We start from the raw sequence: 20,367 nt of genomic DNA on the forward strand, positions 1-20,367 counted from the left end.
GCATCAGAGAGCCCACACACCTTGTGGGGAAACTGGCCCTTAGGAGCTGAGCTGGGAGAGGTAGCAGTGGGCTTCAGGGGAAAGACTTCCCGCTGCTCTCCCCAGGAAGTACTATGTTATAGGGGTAAAGATTGCTGCAGGCTGAGGGAGAGAAAGAAGAGTGGGTCCCAGAAACCCCCATATGGTGTTTGGCTGTGTGCCATCCCTCTTCCCTAGGAACCCAAGGTAAACAGCCACACTTGATTGGCATGAGTGTGTCCCAAGACTGGGAAAACCCGACTCGTGTCCGTAATTGGGGTCCAGACAATACAAACACTACAGACAGATAAGGGGGTCTGATGGAAGCCAGATCACAAGGAGAGACAGGAGGGGGAATCTTTAAACCACCATTAGTGTAGACAGTCTGGGTAGGATTGGCCTCTGGAGAACTACAAGGAAAAGACTATGGTTTAGGACTTAGTGTGAGACTAGCCTGAACATGTCCTGTTCCAGCCTCCTGAGTGTGTCCCCATCCCCAGACAATGGGAAGATTCTGGTTGAGAGGATGATAGGACCAGAGGCCCCACAATTCCGTTGTGAAACTTTAACAGCATAACCCAGGTAGTTAGAACCAGCTCATACTAGCTTCTGAGAGCTGATTATATCCATTTCTTCCCCGCTCTCTGCAGTAATACCATGTTGGTGGTTTGAAATTCACCACAGTGGTATTGGTAAATGCTATAAACCAGGGCTCCTGATTAGTACAATTCTCCCCCAAGAGCACTGCTTGCTAATCAACTATCAGCACACCACTGGACCAAGGAAGAAAAAGGCCAAAGAAAGAGGTGAACACGGAGAACATCCCTCCATCAGTGGAGGAGGGAAAAGGCATCAGCAGAGGCTGGGGAGCGAGAAAGCAAGCCTTTTGGGTCATTTCTGTTGGTGGTCTTTGTTATTAATTACTTAATTACCATTAGGGTAAGCAATGTGTTTTAGCTGACCCTATATATTGTTACTTAGCGGACTCCAATAGACTGTTAAAATCTTGTTAAAAGCTCTAATTGGGCAGGTGGGGATGAAACAGTTATTTAAGAACTACTCAGGGCAGAGAGGCCTTTTCAGGAGGCTAGACATCCTAGGACTGTATAGATTACATAAATAACACGATAAACACTTTTATGCTTGCATCATTATCTGCAGTTTGGATTACTTCTCTAGAACAGTGCTTCTTGAGGCATTACTGTGTAGAACAGTGTTTTTGTTTATGACACTTAATACCACCAAATTGCTCTTCCTGACAGGATGTACCAACTTACATTCATACCAGCAAAATATGTGCCAGTTTCACCAGTCTTGCCAATGTTTCCATTTTTAAATATTAGATAATGTGGTCAGTGAAAGGTGATATTTCATTGTCGATTTTAATTTGCTCCTCTTTTCTCAGAGTGGAGCTCATTTCTCGTGGGATGGCTCCTCTGGGTATTTGCTCCCCCAAAAGTATGCATCCACCTGTGCCTGCCCCCCGCACCCTGAGCTTGGTTGGTTGGTTGGCTGGCTGGGTGGGTGGGTGGGTTGGAATTCCGCAAGATCCGAGGGGCGCTGTGAAGGAGTTGCCGGGTGAGACACTGCTCAAACGCCCACTGAGGAGAATGGGCCACACTGCAGGCTTCTCAGCAATGTTGAGGCCAGAGGTCCTCTGTGGTCAAGCTGCGCCAACACAATCCCCCATTCAGGATCCCCGCTCCCTGCCACACCGTGGGCATCTTCCTGAAATTCTCTGAGCAGAAGGGGGTGCCTCCAAAGAAACAAAACCCTTCCACTCAAGTCGTTTTCCTGAATCCACCAGGTCATGGCAGATAACGGTTTGCTTTTCCCTACAAGCTGTTTGAAATATACACGGACTTTGTAGCTTGTATTTTGGGGGACAAAGCCCTAGTTACCTGTCGTTCACCGCCCCTCCCTCCCAGTGTGGTTCCCAAGGCCCCACCGTGTCCCAGTACCTGTGGCAGCCCAAGTGCTTTCAGGAGCCTCCTTGGTGCCTCACCCGAGCCCCTGAAGGCAGGTGCTGGAAAAAGGGGGTGTCCTCGCAGCTCTTCGTGACTGCCTGTCTGGGTGGCCACATCTGGGGCTCACCGGTCCACCGGCTTAGCCTGAGGCCTGCTTCCGGCCTGGCCTGGCCTTGGGGGCCTGCGCACAGCGACCAGGCGGGAGGACCAGTCCCCAACCAACCCCGGCTTCCAGCATTCGGCGCCTTCCCCACCAGGCAGTCCACCCCCCGCCCCGCGGCCCCGATGCGCAGCCTCATGGCTCCGGGGCGGGCTGGGGGGGCCGGGGGGTCACTCGAAGTCCTGGGGGGGCCCATCTGCACGAGACGCACAGTGTCCTCCCGGGTCCTGGAGCGGGAGCAACGCTTCTGCCCTGGGCTGAACTAGTCCGGCCCAGCGCCTGAAACCCTGGCGGCGCTGCTTAGTAAGATGGGAGGAGGTGGGAACCGTTTGTCAACTGCTCGTATTTCTTACTCCGGCCGGGACCGGGGGAGCCGCCTCCAGCTCAGCCCGCGGGAATCCGGGACCTTTCCAGAGGCCCGACGGCCCTGGCGCACGGAGGCGCCCGCCTCGGTCCGCGCGCCACTGCCGCCGCTTCGGCCCCCGAGGCCGGCTCTCCGCTGCACGCCCCGGCGTCCCGACCCAGCCTCCGCGCCCCTCCAAGCGCCCGGCGAAGCGCGGCCACCGCCGCTCCGCCGCCGCCGCCACTCCCCCACATTCCAGAGGCCGCAGCGCCGTCTCCTTCCTCGCATTCCTGCCCCCACAAAGGAGTCCCTCCGCCCCCCGCGCGGCCGCCGGGAGGAGGGGGCGCGGCCCGGCGCCTCCGAGCGCGCATTCCTCCGCCGCGCGCGCCACTCAGCGGAGCGCCGCGGCCCCCGGACCGCGCGTGGCCGGCGGAGCGACCCCGGCCCGGCGCCGGCCCCGCCCCGCCCCGCGCCCAGGGGTCCCGGGGCGGGCTCCGGGCTTGGGGCGGACGATGCGGCGGCGCGGCCGGAGCGGCGGCGGGAAGCGGAGGCGGAGGTGACGCGCCGGGGCCGGCGGGCCGGGCCATGCAGCGCTCCCGGGCGGCCGCGGACGAGGCGGCCCTGCTCCTGGCCGGGCTGGCCCTGCGGGAGCTGGAGGCGGACGGCGACTCTCCAGGCCGGGGTCGGCGGGGGCAGCGGCCCGGGCCGGGAGACGAGGCGGCGCAGGCGCTGGGCCGCAGAGGGAAGGGCGGCGGCGGCGGCGGCGGCTGCGGCGGCCCCGAGGCCGGGCCGGACGGACTGAGCCGTGGGGAGCGAGGCCCGCGGCGCGCGGCGGCCCCCGAGCTCAGCGCGCAGCCTGCGGGCAGCCCGCGGGCCAGCCTGGCGGGCTCCGACGGCGGCGGCGGCAGCGCCCGCTCCAGCGGCATCAGCCTGGGCTACGACCAGCGCCACGGCAGCCCGCGCTCCGGCCGCTCGGACCCGCGCCCCGGCCCCGGGCCGCCGTCGGTGGGCAGCGCCCGCTCTAGCGTGTCCAGTCTCGGCTCCCGCGGCTCGGCCGGCGCCTACGCCGACCTGCTCCTGCCCGGCGCCGGCCCCGCGCCGACTCGCTCCCCGGAGCCTGCGGGGCCGTCCCCCTTCCCTCTGCCTTCGCTGCAGCTGCCCGCGGGCCGAGAGGGCGGCCCGAGCGCGGCGGAGCGGCGGCTGGAGGCGCTGACCCGCGAGCTGGAGCGGGCGCTGGAGGCGCGCACGGCGCGGGACTACTTCGGTGAGCGAGCCCGGCCGCGCCGCCCTCCGCGCCCGGCCCGAGCCCCCCGGCGCCGTCGGGGTGGGCCGCGCGGAGGAAAGCGTGTCTCGGAGGGGCTGGGCGGGGGGCGGGGTGGGGGGGGGTGAGTGCGCGCCGCAGGGTCCGAGGTTTATTTAGAGCGGCGACTTCGCCTGTGAGTCTCCGGCCGAGGAAGGGGTTCTGGCCAAGTGAATTGGTGCACTCACTGTTCTTCACTTGAGGAACCAGCCATGTCGGCCGGCGGAATTAGCCGTTTTCGGATCATTTCTTCTTCATCCTTAGCGCTTGCCTCTGCTCATCCTGCATTGCGCTTTGTGATCGGCAGTGCAGGACCCCGCCGTGCTGGTGTTCCCGTAACCCCCAGCAGTGTGGGGAGTGGACAGGAGCAGGGAGGTGGACTGGGCCGGGTACCACGGGACCCTCCTGACCCGAAGCTTTGGTAATGGCAGTGACCGGGGGCAGAGTGTGTGAGGGAGGGGAAGCCCACCCTGAGGTGTAAGGGGGCCAAGCCGGTCACACTGGGCTGTCCTCGCTCTGGGCTGTGCAGCGTATATGGGCTGTTCGCAAAGGGAGTCCTGCTTCGCAGCAGTCGCAAAGCGCACCAGTCTCTTGACAGCCTCTGTTTCCCAGTCTGACCCTGGCCTCCCCATCCCTAAAGTTCTTTGGATAACACGTAGGACTCTTAACTGCGGTCCCTCCCTCCCTTAAGGATAAATGATAAGTAAGGAGGAAGGCGGAGGCACCTGGCTTTGAGCGGGCGGGGGTGAGAGTGCTTATCTTGCCCAGCAGGACGGAGGCTGCCCAGGGGTTTGTATCTTTCATGCATTCATTCCAGCCAGCAGCTCAGGACCGCCCTGAACTGGATCCTGAGGGAGGAGGAGGCTGTATGTGACAGACTAGGTGGGGGCATTCCGCGCAGGAGGAAGAATGTGGGCCAAGGGAGGCGAGTAAGGATGCGCTTTGTTCCACTCTGCGCCCAGGGTGACAACCTGGGAGGGCTCAGGTGTTCAAGGGAGTGTCTGGGCCACAGGGTCGGTCTGCCTTTGGGAGGGGGCTCGTCCGGAAGGGTTTCAGGCCCATCTGGAGAGTTGGGGTGAGAATGTGTGGTTTGGTAGGTCTTGCGGCTGCCAGTCGGGTGGCCTGGGAGCACAGAGATGGGTCAGGAAGCTGTTGCCTCTCCTGCTGGGCAGGTGCCAGGAGCCGAAGCTGCGGTGGTCTTCTTAAGAAAACGACTCCTGTGCTCTCTCCAGGCGAAAATGCCTGTGTCCTGTCCCCCTGCACTGCAGGGCCCAGGGCGGGGTGGGTTCTGTGAGCCTCCGCAGCTGCTCATGGCTCTTTGTGTGAAGCTGAGGTGGCCAGACCAAGCAGGTAGTGGGAGAGTGAAGAGCTGAAGTTGGTGGGTCATCCTTTCTAAAGGGGCCCATGGGAGCCACCGAGGAGTGGGAGGCGAGGGATGGTAGGTCTTCTTTTTTCCAAGGGAAACCAGATCTAGGTAACATTTTCCTAATTTATAAAAATATGGGCAACTATCTGCTTGAATTGCTGATAACTTAGTGCTGATAATTTGAGTTTTGGGAGCTCTAAAAAGGGGCAATTTCATCCAATTCAACTTGAATAATGCATAGTTCTGAAAAAGGAAGTCGGCAGGTAGCATGAGCTCAAAAGGGCTGTCTGATATTCCACATGCTCCATGTGTTTCTTCCTCTTTGTGCCATCCCCCCTTCTCCTTGGCCCTGACACTTGCTGACCTCCTGGTCCCTCTCTCCGTTCATTGACATCTTTGGAACGTTCCCATGTCTCCTCACCAAGTTCCGCCGCCCTTAGCCAGCCAACAGCCTCGGGCTTCCGGAACCTTTTTTTTTTTTTCCCCAGAACCTCTAACTTTGGTGACCTCCCTCCCTTCTCTGGAGCCACCTCCTCCCAGGGCCACACCCTGTTTTTCCTTCCTCAGGCAGTCTTCAGTTCTGACTGCCACCTGGTCTCACTCTCTGGTTCCTCGAATCCCCTCTGCCCTGCAGACCCCTGACTCCGAATCAGTGCCCCAGCACCCTTTCTTGCTGTTATACTGGGGGTGGGGGGTGGGGTGATGGTCTTGACCCCCTGTGATCTTCTGGACACCACCCGTCACCCTAAGCCTTGGTCCGTTCCCTCTTTTATTCCCTCAACAATCTTCCTGTCCCTCTGGCTCCTGCGCTTGCTTTCGACTTTGCGGAGAAAGTTGAGGTCCGCAGTTGCAGGCTGCCTGTTACCTCAGGGTGTCAAGTCCACGTCCAGAGCTGAGGACCACAGTCATTTCCCCTCCAGCCCCCAACTCCTCCACCTTCGGCTGTCCTCTTTCCACTGGCCCTTTTTCTTTGGTTATAAGGATATACAAAGCGTCTTCCATTAAAAAGAAAAGAAACAAGGCGAGGAAGAAGCAAACCCACCCTTGTATGGCCACAAAGGCTTGCTGCATGCTCACCTTTCCCACTTGGAGTTTCCCCTCAGCTGTCTGTCTCCCCTCATGGGACTGAGCCGACTCTTGCACAGGACCCTGGTGACGCCCCAGCCGGTGTTTGCCAGGCCTTGGCCTCTCACTGTTACATCCTACAGGTGGAGTCCGCTCTCTCCGAAATGCTGTACTCCCTGAATTTTGTGTGGACTCTGTGCTCCTGGTTCTCTTTCTTCAGTGTCTTTTTATTAAAGTGATGCAAGCACGTATTTAGAAAAAAAAAGCAAAAAGAAGCAAAAATGAATCATACAGAGTCATAGCCTCCCCTCTTGTCCCGCCTCCCGTCCTGCTTCCCGCGGGGCGACTGACTTCCACTCTTCACCACGGATTCTGGTAACTTAGGAAAGTGACAAGGTCAGGTGTTCGGAGTAGATGGACAAGGGTAAGGGGGAGGCGGTTGGTCATTTTCACTTTAGAAAGATGAGTCTAGCAGCAGTTTGCCGGATGGACTGTTGGGCCGGGTGTTGAGGACGCTCTTGAAATGGCCTTTGGGATGAGAATTCGTGACGTTGAATCAGGCCAGTGGAAGTGAAGGGAAGGGAATGAAGTGGCAATTAGGGAACAGAGGAGCTGAGATTCAGCGTTGGAGGTGACAAAGAGAGGGTAGACCTAGATGCTCCCTGAAACCCAGCTACGCGCAAGTGCTGTTTCCCGAGCCGGAACCCGGAGGCAAGAGCAGTTTTGTGGGAAATCCAGAGCTCTGTTCCGGACCTGCAGTGGTCTGGGGCCAGCTGGGAGGTGGATCCGTGACTCAGGGGAGAGGTCTGGGCTGGGGCAGAGCGCCAGGAGCCCTCGGCAGGGGGTGAGGCGTTGAGCCGTGGGTGGGACCCCGGGGAGCCCGGGTACAGCCACATGTGGAGACCTGCGGGCCTGGTGTGTTTGGCGTCTGCATGTTCAAAACGTGTAAGTTAGTAATTCATTTCAGGGTGGAAAGATCTCACATACAAATCTAGATTTCTAGCTTCTTTTGAAAATTTTGACCCCTTAGCAGCTCTGGGCCTGCGTTCCCACCCAGTAGCCATCCACAGCCGAGGCTCTGTTCTCCATTCACCTGGGTCCCCCTCAGCCGCCTTGACGTGTCTGCCCGGTTTTGAGGGCATCCGAGCTGGCCCTCCCTCCCCTGGGGAGGCCGAGGCATGGGAGGCCCAGGATAGTGCAGGGAGCTCCCACTAGGGCTGGGATGGGAGAAGAACCAGAAAGCTAGGTGTGGGTCAGATCCTGGAAAGGAAAAAGGAGGAGCCGGTCCACCTCTACAGCAGGGTCAGGATGGAAAGCCCGGAGGTCTGCACAGTCAGGAGACGAATGAGTGTGGATTGAGCTTTCTTGACTTGGGGCAGCGTTGATGGGCGAGAGGCTCAGCGTGGTTAAATGCTAACGAGAGAGATCTGGGAGAAAGCAGGAGAGAGAGAGGGTGAGGGCAGCATGTCCTGGAGCAGCCAGCAGACTTAGGGTCTAGAAGCCCATCTTCATGCCCTGGGGGGTGTGGGAGACCCTGGGTAACTGAAGGGGACTTCCGGGCTGGCGGCCCACGTTCTGGGTCCCTGGCATTGCTGGTCACCCTTTTCCTTACCTCCCCTTCCCTGCCTGCTGGGCACTGTGCTGCTAAGGGTGGTCCTCGATTCCATCCAGGAGTCCCAGATGCTTGCATGGCACCTTCCTCCCTGATTTCTTCTAGACCTAAGCTCAAATGCCAGCCTGTCACCGGGGTCTTCTCCTTCATCATCCTATTTAAAACTCACACACTCAGATAGATACGTAGTCAGCCCTGTTTTCCTCCATAGCACTTATTTACCTGTTGTCATCTGTCCCCCTCCACGGGCGCAGAGGCTCCTTGAGGCTGGGGACTTTCTTGGTGCATGGCGGAATCTCCAGCACCTCAACCATGTGGCAGCGCAGCAAGTTGACTGACGTGCTGGTTAAACAAGAGAATAGATTCACCTTCTGCTCCAGATGAAGAAAGCAGGGCTGGTGGGGGGTGGGGGGGTGTTCAGTGACCCTGCCCTGGTTGTGTCTGTGTGCTCTTTATTCTTTCTGGCTCAGAGACAGCGGAAAGGATTTTGTGTCAACCCAAGAACAGGTCACTGGTGAAGGGGCTCAGAATGACTTTCTAGTATTAACATGTCATTAATAGGGGAGCTTGGGTGGCTCAGTCGGTTAAGCATCTGCCTTTGGTTCAGGTCATGACCCCGGGGTCCTGGGATCGAGCCCCGCATTGGGCTCCTTGCTCAACGGAGAGCCTGCTTCCTCCTCTCACTCTGCTGCTCCCCCTGCTTGTTCTGTCCCGCTCTCAAATAAATAAATAAATTCTTAAAAAAAAAAGATTATTGACAGAGAGAGAGCATGCGCACGAGCGCATGGGAGCAGGGGGAAGGGCAGAGGGAGAGGGAGAATCTCAAGCAGACTCTGCATTGAGCACGGAGCCCAACGTGGGGCTCGATCTCACCATCCTGAGATCATGACCTGAGCCGAAACCAAGAGTCAGACACTTAACCGACTGAGCCACCCAGGCGCCCCGCGTGTCATTAACATTTTGCTGGCAAGGACGGTGTTGGTGAGCCCTGACTCTGTGCTGGGTACTCTCCTTACCTCTTTGAATCCTCACACAACCACGAGCACAAAACCCAGGATACCCGCCGTTAGTAACTGAGCGGCGGAGGCCTTGGCAAGTTCGTTTGCCCAAGGTCAGGCAGCGTCAGGACAGTCCTGGTGCTAACCTCGGCTCTCTCCTGCCTCTCCCCTTAGGCATCTGCATCCAGTGTGGGCTTGGCATCTACGGAGCAAGGCAGGCGTGCCAGGCCATGGGGAGCCTTTACCACACAGATTGCTTCACCTGCGACTCCTGTGGTAGGTCACCTCTTCCTTGGCCCTCTTGCGCCATGGACCTCCTTGCACCTAAGTCCCAAGCGGATGGGCCACCCAGCTCTGGCCCAGGTGGAGAGTGGAGGAGGCTGAGTTGTAGCCCCTTTCCTTCCGGGCCTGGACTGTTTGGGAGGCCCAGGCCCCTGGGGGGTCTGCTGGGCCCCGGGGAGGGAGGTGTGGAACCAGGGAGGAGAGGCTCCTGGCCATGGGGAAAGGCTGCCCCTGGGGCCCTCGGCGCTGGGGCCTCGGTCCTGTGCAGGCTGCTGATGTCTCCTGGCTGCCTGGGTGTGGGGCTGATACTTCTTTTCCTTGCAATTTACGTTTTCTCCCAATTTGACACACAGTATAAACTATAAATGTTATACTGTAACTAGACAAAGTTCTAAAAAGAAAAAAGTAGCTATTACCCAATCAGCCTAATAAATCTACACTCTTAATTCTACTACCGTTCCTCCAGGCTTTGTCCCCAAGCAAATGTCTTTCATTTATTTACACTAAGCATTTTAATGTTTTATTTTATAGAAGTGTAATTCGTGCACAGTGTTAAGTCAGGTAGTCCCGAGAAGCTATTTTTGCAATAGCAAAAAACCGCTCATCTTTCCACTCCTGGTCCCATTCCCCAGCGGCAACCGCTTGGTATTTTTTTAGCAATTTCTAGAATCTAATAGACACCTTCGTATCTGTAACATGCATACACTGCTCTTTTTTCTTTTCTTTTAAGATTTTATTTACTTATTTATTTATTTATTTATTTATTTATTTATTTAGCGCAAGCAGGGATGTGTCACTTTTAGCCTTACTTTTGTTATGACAGATGAGGAACAGGTTCTTACACTGCCCGTTTCTCTTCCTTCCGTTTTCTCAGTGTACTCCCATCATAAATTGCAGCAAGTTAAGTCAGTCAACGAGGTTTATGTTACTTTGACTATTTAAAAATTCACTGCAGAGCCAAGAATTATACTGTGATTACATCCCCCCCACCTTTTTTTTCCCCCTTATAGTCTTTTACTTTTCCTGGAGTTTTTTCTTTCTTTTTTTAACCTTTTTTCCCCCTTGTATTGGCTTGTTTCATCATTATCTTCACTCCCCTCCCCACCCCCCGAGGCTCCATTATATAAGGCTTCCTACTGAATTTCCATTGGAAGCCTCTCAGTCTGAGTTGGTTGTCCTCTGGACCCCTGTGGAGTGCCCATTCTGTGTCTTCCCATGTATACTCCATGAATTGAATCCACTATTTCCTGGAAGCTTTTAGCTGGGCATGACAGAGAAGCTGCTGAGGAGGCTTAAACTTGGAAAATATTTTTTGGCTTAATGAACTGGGAGCCCAGAGATAGGGCTGGCTTCAGGTTGGGATTGATCTAGTGCCTCAGGCCCTATGAGTAGCTTGGGTGGGTTTCCCTTGGGTTTGGCTTTTTCCTTAGGGCAACTTCTCTTATGGTGGTGAAATGTCTGAGACTTCTGTGATACCCCACTAGTCTGGAGGAAGAGGGGGCATCTCTTCTAGTTATGTTTTTAGAAACTTCTTTCCCAGAAAGCACCTAGCAAATATCTTTTTGTATGTCATTGGCCAGAGCATCTCACACATCCATTCCTGAACCAGTTTCTTGAGTGGTGGGGAGAGCTATGATTGACTGACTTGCCTGAGTCTCTGAATAATACCGTAATAAGGGAAGAGGAGTTATCTTTATACTAGTCAAGCCCATCCATGGATAATGGGAGTGGATTCAGGTTTCCCTTGAATGAACCAGGTTGTCTGAGGTAAGGTTGGATACTGAACAACTTGGAGGAGAAGGAAGGAATCAAAGCTGTGAAGCGCCGCCTACAAGATTTTGCTATCGTTCTCTAAGAAAGGGCACATGGGAGGTCAGTGTTCTGAATTCTGCTATGTCTGAAATGCCTTTATTCTACCCTCATACTAGATTTGGAATGGATTTCCAAATTTGAAACAATTTTCACTCAACCTTTTATTTTTTAGAGATTTTATTTTTAAGTACTCTCTACATCCAACATGGGGCTTGAGCCTACAACCCTGAGATTAAGAGTCCTACTCCCCGAGGGCTAAGCCAGCCAGGCACCCCTCCCTCAGCATTTTGAAGTCATGGTTTCATCTTCCAGCAGCCACTGTCGCGGCTACGTTCTTATGCCATCCTGATTCGCGTTTGTGTGTGTGTGATCCAGGTTTTCCTTTGGGGAACTCTTGGGAGGAGGACTGTCGTGTTGCACAAATCCTGGCTATAATGGCGTCTGGAAATGGCCGTGTTCTGCACACGGTGACGCCATTGTGGCGCCATTTACGTAGATATAACGCAGTGGTGCTTCTGACGTCGTACAATACAGAAGCCTGACTTAGGATATCTTATTTGTGTTTGGTGTAGGCTTTTAGCCATTGTGGGTGCACTGGGCACACACACAGCCCTCTTGGACTGGAGACTTGCCCCCTCAGTTCTGGGAATTTTTTTTTTTTCTTTGGTACTATTTATTTTATTCCCGTCTTTTTTTCCTCCGGAACTGAATTCACCAGTGTTTAATCAAGATAATGCATTCTGTCCAAGTTGAGTTTATTTGAAGAATCCTAGGGTGGATTCATTAATGTAGGTGCGCCTGGCTGGCTCAGTCAATAGAGCATGCGACTCTTTTTTTTTTTTTTTTTAAGATTTCATTTATGTATTTGAGAGAGAGAGCTAGTGAGAGAGAGCATGAACAGGGGGGAGGGAAAGGGAGAAGCAGACTCCCCATTGAGCAGGGAGCCCAATGCAGGGTTTGATCCCAAGGCCCTGGGATCATGACCTGAGCAGAAGGCAGAGGCTTAAATGACTGAGCCTGGACCCAGGTGCCCCTGAAGATTCAGGTCTTTTATCAATTTGGGGAAGATCTCAGCTATTTCATTTTCAAAAGTTGCTTTTCTCCCATTCTATTATTTATTTCTAGAATTCAAATTAGGAGTATTAGACTTTCTCATTCTTTTGTGTCTTTTTTTTTTTTTTTAAGATTGTATTTATTTATTTGAAAGAGAGAGAATAAGCGGAGGGGGGAGGGGTTGGGCAGAGGGAAAGGGAGAAGCGGGCTCCCTGCTCAGAGCCAGATGTGGGACTCCATCCCAGGACCCTGGGATCATGACCTGAGCTTAACCAACTGAGCCACGCAGGTGCCCCTCTATTGTGTCTCTTAATCTCTTCCTCTCATATTATCCATTTCTCTGTCTCCCATTCTGTTTAATTTCCTCAGATCTGTCTTCCAGAAACTAGAATCCAGATCATTCATTTTCTTCTCTTCAGCTGTGTTTAATCTCCTATTGAACTCTTTCATTGAGTTTTTCATTTCATTGATTGGATTTTTTTTTTTTCTAGAAGTTCTCTTTGGTCCTTTTTTCAAATCTGCCTCAACATTTTTGATAGTGTCTTGCTTTTTATCAAGATTGAAAATATATGAAGAGTGTAAAACATACTAATCTTGAGTGTATTATAGCTTGATACATTTGTACCTGTCTGTGTGCCCATGTGATCACCGTTCAGATCAAGGTATAGAACATTTCCATCACCCCAGAAGATTACCTTATGTCCCTTCCAGTCATCAGTACATGACTTTTAAGCTGTACTGATGATCACCATAATTTGGTGATTATAAATAAAACTGTTGTGAGTATTGTGTCTATGTCCCCTTATTAGAAAAATAGAAGAAATATATACTTATTTTTCTTTCTTTTTTTTTTTAAGATTTTATTTATTTTATTTATTTTTTTAAAGATTTTTTATTTATTTATTTTGACAGAGAGAGACAGCGAGAGAGGGAACACAAGCAGGGGGAGTGGGAGAGGGAGAAGCAGGCTTCCCGCTGAGCAGGGAGCCCGACGCGGGGCTCGATCCCAGTACCCTGGGATCATGACCTGAGCCGAAGGCAGACACTTAACGACTGAACCATCCAGGTGCCCCTATTAGTGAGATTTTAATGGGAATTTCTCTGATGAGTAGTGGAGACTCATATACCTTTTTATGTCTGTTGGCCATTTGAATGCCTTTGTTTGTAAAATGACTGTTGAAGTCTTTTGCCCATTTCTAAATTGGGTTGTTTGACTTTTATTGATTTCTAGGAGTTCTGTATGCATCTTGGATACCGAGTTCTGTGTTGGATATATGTGTTGTAAATTCTTTTCCTAACCTATTCTTGCTTCATTACCTTCTTAATGATGTCTTCTGATGAAGAGAAATTCTTAGTGAAGTCCAATTTATCTTTGTTTGTTTTCAGTTACCGCTTTTAACGTCCTGTCCAAGAAGTCTTTGTAGTCTCAGGTTTTAGACATCTGTTTTTATTTTGTAAGCATATTAAATACTCGTATTCTGTATCCAATAATCCTAATATCTAATGTCTTTGAAGTCCTACTTCAATTGTTTATTGTTTCTCCTCACTCTTGGCCATGATACCTTATTTCTTCACATGTTTTCATCATTTTTGATTGTGGAGGTCTGTCTGTGGGAATTGGGTGAGGTCTGTGTAGAGGGGGATTTTCCCAGGGTGTATTTTCAAACTTTAGTAAGAAAAGTTTTAAACTTGAATGGGGGCAAAATTGTTTTTCTCTTATGAGTATTTTGACTCATGGACTTTTTTTCATGACATGTTTTGCAGTACAGTCCTTACTCTTTTTGATGCACAAATTTGGCCAGAGGAGGTCCTTTTGGGTTGGTCCCTGTGCCCTTTTGGCAAGTCTCCATCGGTCTTCGAGCACTTCTTTACTGTGGCACAGAATGTTTCAAGTTTATCTTTGTGTGTGTGTGTAACTGAGTTCAATTTACAGATGGTACAGCAAACAGATCTTAAGTATGTAGTTCAAAGACTTTGGATACATGTATATGTTTATGTATCTCATACCCCTAACAAGGATACAGAAAAATTTAAACACCCTAGGAACTCTAATCTTGCCCTTTTTTAGTTGATGCCCAGTATTTCCCATCACATCTGCCCAATCAGTGTTCTGATTTCTACCACCATAGATTAGTTTTGTCTCTCCTAGAACTTAATATAAATGAAGTCATAGATTATATACTATTTTGTGGCTGATTTTTTTTTTTTGCTAAACATGTTATTTTTTTTTAAGTCCCTGTGTCTTTTTAAAATGATTTTATTTCTTTAAAAAACTTTTATTTATTTATTTGACACAGAGAGAGAGAGCACAAGTAGGGGCAGTGGGAGAGGGAGAAGCAGGCTCCCCGCCAAGCAGGGAGCCTGATGCGGGGCTCGATCCCAGAACCCTGGGATCATGACCCGAGCCAAAGGCAGACGCTTAATGACTGAGCCACCCAGGCACTCCTACAGATTTTATTTTTAAGTAATCTCTACACCCAACGTGGGGCTCACGCTTAGCCCCAAGATCAAGAGTCGCCAGCTAGGCGCCCCTAATCCACATATTATTAGTAGCTCACTCCTTTTTATTGCCTAGTAGGATTTTATTGTATGAATCTACCACAAGTTGTGGTAGATTCACACACTGATAGATTGTGCTGTGAACATTCTCGTATAGGTCATTTGTGGACAAATGTTTTCATTTCTCTCTTGGGTAAATTCCAAGGAGTGGAATTTCTGGGTCATAGGCTAAGTGTATGTTTAACTTTGTAAGAGATTGCCATACTTTTCCAAAGGGGTTGTGCCATTTTCATACTCCCACTAGAAATGTTAGGGATGTATTATTCTACATGTTTGCCAATAATTGGCGTTTTCGTCTTTTTAATTTTAGCCATTCTAATGGATGTGAAGTGGTATCTTGTGGTTTTAATTTGCATTTCCCTGATGACTAATAAGGTTGAGCTGCTTTTTGTCTGCTTCTTGGCCATTTATATCTTCTTTTATGAAGTCTGTTCAGGTCTTTGGCTCAGCTTTTGAATTGAGAGTTACTTTAAAAGTCTTTTATTATTTAGTTGTAGGAATATATATATTCTGAGTACAAGTCCTTTTCAGATGTATGTTTTGTGAATATTTTCTCATAGTACTTTTTTTTTTTAAGTGGGTTCCAAGCCCAGCATGGAGCCCAGTGGGCTTGAACTCATGACCCTGAGATCAAGACCTGAGCTGAGATTAAGAGTCGGACACAACTGACTGAGCCACCCAGGCGCCCCTAGTTTCGTTTCTTTTCTTTCTTTCTTTCTCTCTTTCTCTCTCTCTTTCTTTCTTTCTTTTATTTATTTATTTGACAGAGCGAGACAGCGAGAGAGGGAACACAAGCAGGGGGAGTGGGAGAGGGAGAAGCAGGCTTCCCGCGGGGCAGGGAGCCCGATGCGGGGCTCGATCCCAGACCCTGGGATCATGACCTGAGCCGAAGGCAGACGCTTAATGACTGAGCCACCCAGGCATCCCGCCCCTATTTTCTTATAGATAATTTAAAAATATATTTAATGATATCTGTATCTATCTATATATTTTTAAGTTTATTTATTTTTTTTAGTAATCTCTATACCTAATGTGGGGCTTGAACTCACAACCCGGAGATCAAAAGTCACATGCTCCACTGACTGAGCCAGCCAGATGCCTCTTAGGTTTCTCATTTTTATGTTTAGGTTGATAACCCACTTCATATTATTCTTTTTTTTTAAGATTTTATTTATTCATTTGAGCGCAAGAGTGTGAGAGAGAGAGCACGAGCTCGGAGGGGGGATGTGGCAGAGGGAGAGGGACAAGCAGACTCCCCGCTGAGCAGGGAGCCCGACATGGGGCTCATTCTCAGGACCCCGAGATCATGACCTGAGCCAAAGTCAGACGCATAACTGACTGAGCCACCCAGGCGCCCCTCATAATATACTTTTGTGTATAGTGTGAGGTGAGGAATTGAGTTTCATTTTTGTTCCGTATTTCTTTTTTTTTCTCCACTTGTCACAGCACCATGTGCTGAAAAGAGTTTGCTTTCCCACTTGTGTGTTTATTGAAATATTTATGGGCCTATTTTTGCACTCTCTTCTGTTTCACTGATCTTTCTGTCTTTCCTTACCCCAGTGTTACACGGTCTTGATTACTTGAAGTCTTCAGATAGGTAGTGTAAGTCTTCCAGCATTGTTGATCTTTTGCAAGATTATTTGGCTATTCTAGGTTCTTTGTATTTTTATATAAATTTTAGAATTGGAAGTCAGCCCTCAACACAAGGGTTTGAAAGAAGACAAAACAAACAAATTAGAATTGGCATCAGTTTCCACAAAAAAAAATAAGAATGCTGCGATCTTAATTGCGTGGCATTGAAGTCTAGATCAATTTGGGGAGAATTGACATCAGGATGTTTGAAGCCATGAAGATGATTGTCAAGGACTGAGATTTTTCTCCCTACTTGTAAGCTGACATGTTTATCTGCCACTGTTCCGCTGATGCTGACTGAAGACATGAGCCCCCTGGGGCAGAGCCTTATAACCCTGCAGACAGGATGAGCTTCACCTCTGAATCATGCTGCATGCCCTCGAGTCCCGCAGGGGTGATGCAGAGGGGCCCCGGTGGATGCTGCACATGTAATCGGTCTGTGTCAAGGCTAGGGAACCCTGAACTGAGGGAACCCTGATGTTTTATAATGGGCAGTCAGCAAAGCTCTCTGACCCTTGTTTCTGAGGAACACATTATCTGTATTATAATGGACAGCAGACAAAACCTGCTTTCTACTTAAGAGGGAGATGAGCTAGCTCTGTCTTCTAAGCAGTGTGTTTCACAAATGTCCTCGGGGAGGTAATTCAGAATGAACGCTGCCGGTCCTCGGTAAGATGGGCAGAAATGTGAGAGTCTCAGCAGAGAGTGGTCTTCCAGTATAGCGCTCTCTTTACGGAGGTCTTTTGACATTTCTCTCAGCCAAGTCTGGTTTGGCAGGGTGAGGGTCACACACGTCTTTTATTAAATTTATCCCTCAGAATTTTGCAGGGCTTTTGGGATGCTATTAGGAATGCAGTTTTAAAAATTCCAAGTTCATTTTCCCACCATTTGTTACTGCAATATACAAAGATACTTGGTTTTCACCTTCTGACCACCTATCCTAGAACCCTGATAAACTCATTTATTAGTTCTTTTTTTTTTAATTTTTAAATAGATTTTATTTATATATTTGACAGAGAGAGACACAGCGAGAGAGGGAACACAAGCAGGGGGAGTGGGAGAGGAAGAAGCAGGCTTCCTGACGAGCAGGGATCCCGATGTGGGGCTCGATCCCAGGACCCTGGGATCATGACCCAAGCCGAAGGCAGACGCTTAACGACTGAGCCACCCAGGCGCCCCTCATTTATTAGTTCTAGTAGGGTTTTTTTTTTTTAAGATTTTATTTATTTACTTGAGAGAGAGAGCACTAGAGAAAGTAAGCATGAGTAGGGGTAAGAGGGAGCGGGAGAAGCAGGCTCCCCGCTGAGCAGGGATCCCGATGCGGGGCTCGATCCCAGGACCCGGGATCATGACCTGAGCTGAAGGCAGATGCTTGACCGACTGAGCCACCCAGGCGCCCCGTGTTCTGTTTAATTAAAAAAAAAAAATTATTATTAGCACAGTAATAACCTAATATTAAAGGGAAATGTTAAAATTTGCCCATGATCTGCTTCTCATCTGTTGGAGGCAAGTCCTGAGAAATGGAAACAGGGGCCCCATCCCCGGGTTCCAGTGGCCAACGGACCCCCTTCTCGATCCTCGTCCTTGCAGGCAGACGACTTCGAGGGAAGGCGTTCTACAACGTGGGTGAGAAAGTCTACTGCCAGGAGGACTTCCTGGTGAGTCAGAGCTGGGTGCCCGGCCGGCGCCATAGGTGGGAGCAGGGGAGGCAACCCTCCTGCTTCACATGGAGGCCTGGGGCCAGGAGGCAGGTGCCAGCTGGGCAGCCAGGGTCCCTTTGTCACATGACCTTCCGGATCCTCTGTCCCCTTTCAGTACTCCGGGTTCCAGCAAACAGCTGACAAGTGTAGCGTGTGTGGACACCTCATCATGGAGATGGTGAGAACCTCCCCCAGACTCCTGGAGCCCCTCTGCCACGGGTGGTCTTAGGACCCACCCTTTCACCTGTTGCAGACCTGCCAAGGGCTCAGAACCAGAGCCTCTTCCGGGGGCTGTGCTGAGCCTTCCATCTGCACTGACCCTTCAGTGCCTCCCACCCCCAGATCCTGCAGGCCCTTGGGAAGTCCTACCACCCAGGCTGTTTCCGGTGCTCAGTGTGCAACGAGTGCCTGGACGGGGTGCCCTTCACCGTGGACGTGGAGAACAACATCTACTGCGTCAGAGACTATCACACGTGAGTAGCCAGCGTGGGGGCGGGGAGGGGCAGGTGGGACTCCTGCCGTGTCTCCTGCCTCCCCCGGAAGCAGTTTTCCAACTGGCCTGTCTGTCTTCTCTCCATTCTTGGCCTTGCCACTTCCAGCCTCTCCTGGTGTGGGGGCAAGGCATGGATCTCTGCCTTGAGCCCTCTCTTGCATGATTCAGCCACCAGCCGTCTCTTTCCTCTCCTTGCCTTTGCCTGCATGTTCCCCCTCCTAGTGGGGCGGGAGGACTCGCCTGGCTGCCCCACCCACATCTGCCTCTCTGCTCCCAGTGGCAGGCTAGGCCTCTTCCGCCTGGGGTGGGGGCTTGGGGTCTCTGCAGCCATCCTTTCCCTGCCTGTCTGTTATCGCTGTGATGAGCAGCCAATCCTTTCTCCCCTGCTGGGGCTCCAGGCCTGGCCCTCTGAGCTCTGGTCCCGTGCTACTGCCTTGCATGGGGTGGGTGCCCTGCACAGATCCCTGGAACTCCGTGTGCAGCCAGGCTTTGCAGGGGTCTCAGCGAGGGGAGGCCCAAACCTGGACATTAGGGGATAGGGAACTCACAGGGAGTGTGAGGGAGAGGGGAGGGAGAACCTGAAGCCATCCTGGAGGAGGTGATGGGGTGGATGTGAATTGGGGAGCCAGATAAAAGGCCAAGAAGGCACCACAGAGGCGGCGCCCAGCCCAGTGTGTCCACACAAGGAAAGGGGTCCTGATGCTTGGGCCATGTCAAGGGGCTACTGTGGGTGGGTTTGCCTCACCGCCCTTGGCCTCTCGCCACTCAGCTGGTCACTTCTGGTTTCCTTTATTCCTCCAGGGTTTTTGCACCAAAATGTGCCTCCTGTGCCCGTCCTATCCTCCCTGCACAGGTAGGAACCACTCACTGGGAGATGATCAGGTGCCTGGCCCAGCCCGGCCTCGGCCTGCTTCTGCTCAGGTTGGCCCCAGGTCTTGGGAGGGATGAGCAGATGCTCCTGTCCCATATCCCTCAGGCCCATAAGTGCCCACAAGTCCCTGCATGAGTTAGAAATGGTGGCCCTCAGCTTCATTGCCCATGGACAGAAGGATCACTCCCAGGGTCTGTCAGCAGTGCAGGGTGAGGTGGTGGGGGGAGCAGGCGAGGGAAGGATGCAGTCCGGGCAGGAGACATCCTCGGGTGGGGCGGCTCTCGGCATCGGATAAGGCCTCGGGATAAGTCCACACGCCTCAGCTGGTATAGCCTTATGTCCCCAGCTCCTGCCAACTTCTCGTGACTCAAAACAACACAGTCACCTTCGCATCTAAGCACATTCTGCTTCCACTGCCTAGAAATGCCTTTGTTACGGCCTCCTTGGGTAACTCATTCATTTTGCAAATCTTAGCTCGGGTGTCACTTTCTTCAGAAAGCCTTCCCTGATTCTCCAAGGCCTCCTATGTACCCTGGGGAAGCAGGCCTGGCCATGGTCTTTCCTGACTGCAAAGAACGGAACAGAACGTGTGTACACACACTGACACCCACGTGACCGCTCTCGCGGATGCGTGTGCGTGCTGTCGTGAGGCGTAGCTGCGGGAGGATGTCCGGGCATGTGTCCCGCCCATGGAAGCAGCAAAGATGGGCGTGAATGCACGTCTGCTGTGCCAAGACCGTGTTGTGTAGGTGTGTGCGCCTCAAACCCCAGTGTGCTGATTGTGTGCAAACCCCATCTCATCCTCCAGGGCTGTGAGACCACCATCCGTGTGGTGTCCATGGACAGAGACTACCACGTGGAGTGTTACCACTGTGAGGTGAGCCTGGGGCCCCCGGGAATGCTGATGGCTGGGGCAGCCCCCCTCCACCTGGAGCTCCTTTTCTCTGTGTTCTGTGGGCCCACCTCCTCCTTTATGATTCTGCCCCATTCGCCCCGCCCTCCCCAGGGAGCCCTCTCCCTTCTCCGCAAGATATGTTCTCAGCCCCTATTTCCCATTCAGTCACCTATTTATTGAGTATTTACAGTGTGTGGGGTGCTGGGGGTGTACAGAGAATAAAAATAAGGAGTACCCCCTC

The 20,367-nt window shown here is 51.9% G+C and overlaps 1 protein-coding gene across 12 annotated transcripts in view; it reads left to right on the forward strand.

Moving 5' to 3' along the window:
* Window positions 1-2,981: 2,981 nt before the first annotated feature.
* Window positions 2,982-20,367, forward strand: part of WTIP (WT1 interacting protein) — a 28,270-nt gene continuing 10,884 nt past the window's right edge. For 2 of the 12 annotated variants that reach the window (XR_014140889.1, XM_081806700.1), the window contains exons 1-7: window positions 3,009-3,752; window positions 9,004-9,105; window positions 17,758-17,825; window positions 17,983-18,045; window positions 18,210-18,340; window positions 19,162-19,213; window positions 20,040-20,108. Coding sequence is in view for 9 of the 12 variants with exons in the window: in XM_081806700.1 (XP_081662826.1) it covers window positions 3,074-3,752; window positions 9,004-9,105; window positions 17,758-17,825; window positions 17,983-18,045; window positions 18,210-18,340; window positions 19,162-19,213; window positions 20,040-20,108 (1,164 nt within the window). In the remaining 3 variants the exon portion in view is untranslated. Of the gene's footprint in view, window positions 3,753-9,003; window positions 9,106-17,757; window positions 17,826-17,982; window positions 18,046-18,120; window positions 18,341-19,161; window positions 19,214-20,039; window positions 20,109-20,367 lie in introns of those variants that run through there. The other 10 variants (XM_081806702.1, XM_081806707.1, XR_014140891.1 and 7 more) reach the window with 10 other exon arrangements.

Source organism: Leptonychotes weddellii, chromosome 16, assembly GCF_054177405.1.
Source record: "Leptonychotes weddellii isolate Sample4059 chromosome 16, ASM5417740v2, whole genome shotgun sequence".
Classification (NCBI taxonomy): Eukaryota; Metazoa; Chordata; class Mammalia; order Carnivora; family Phocidae; genus Leptonychotes; species Leptonychotes weddellii.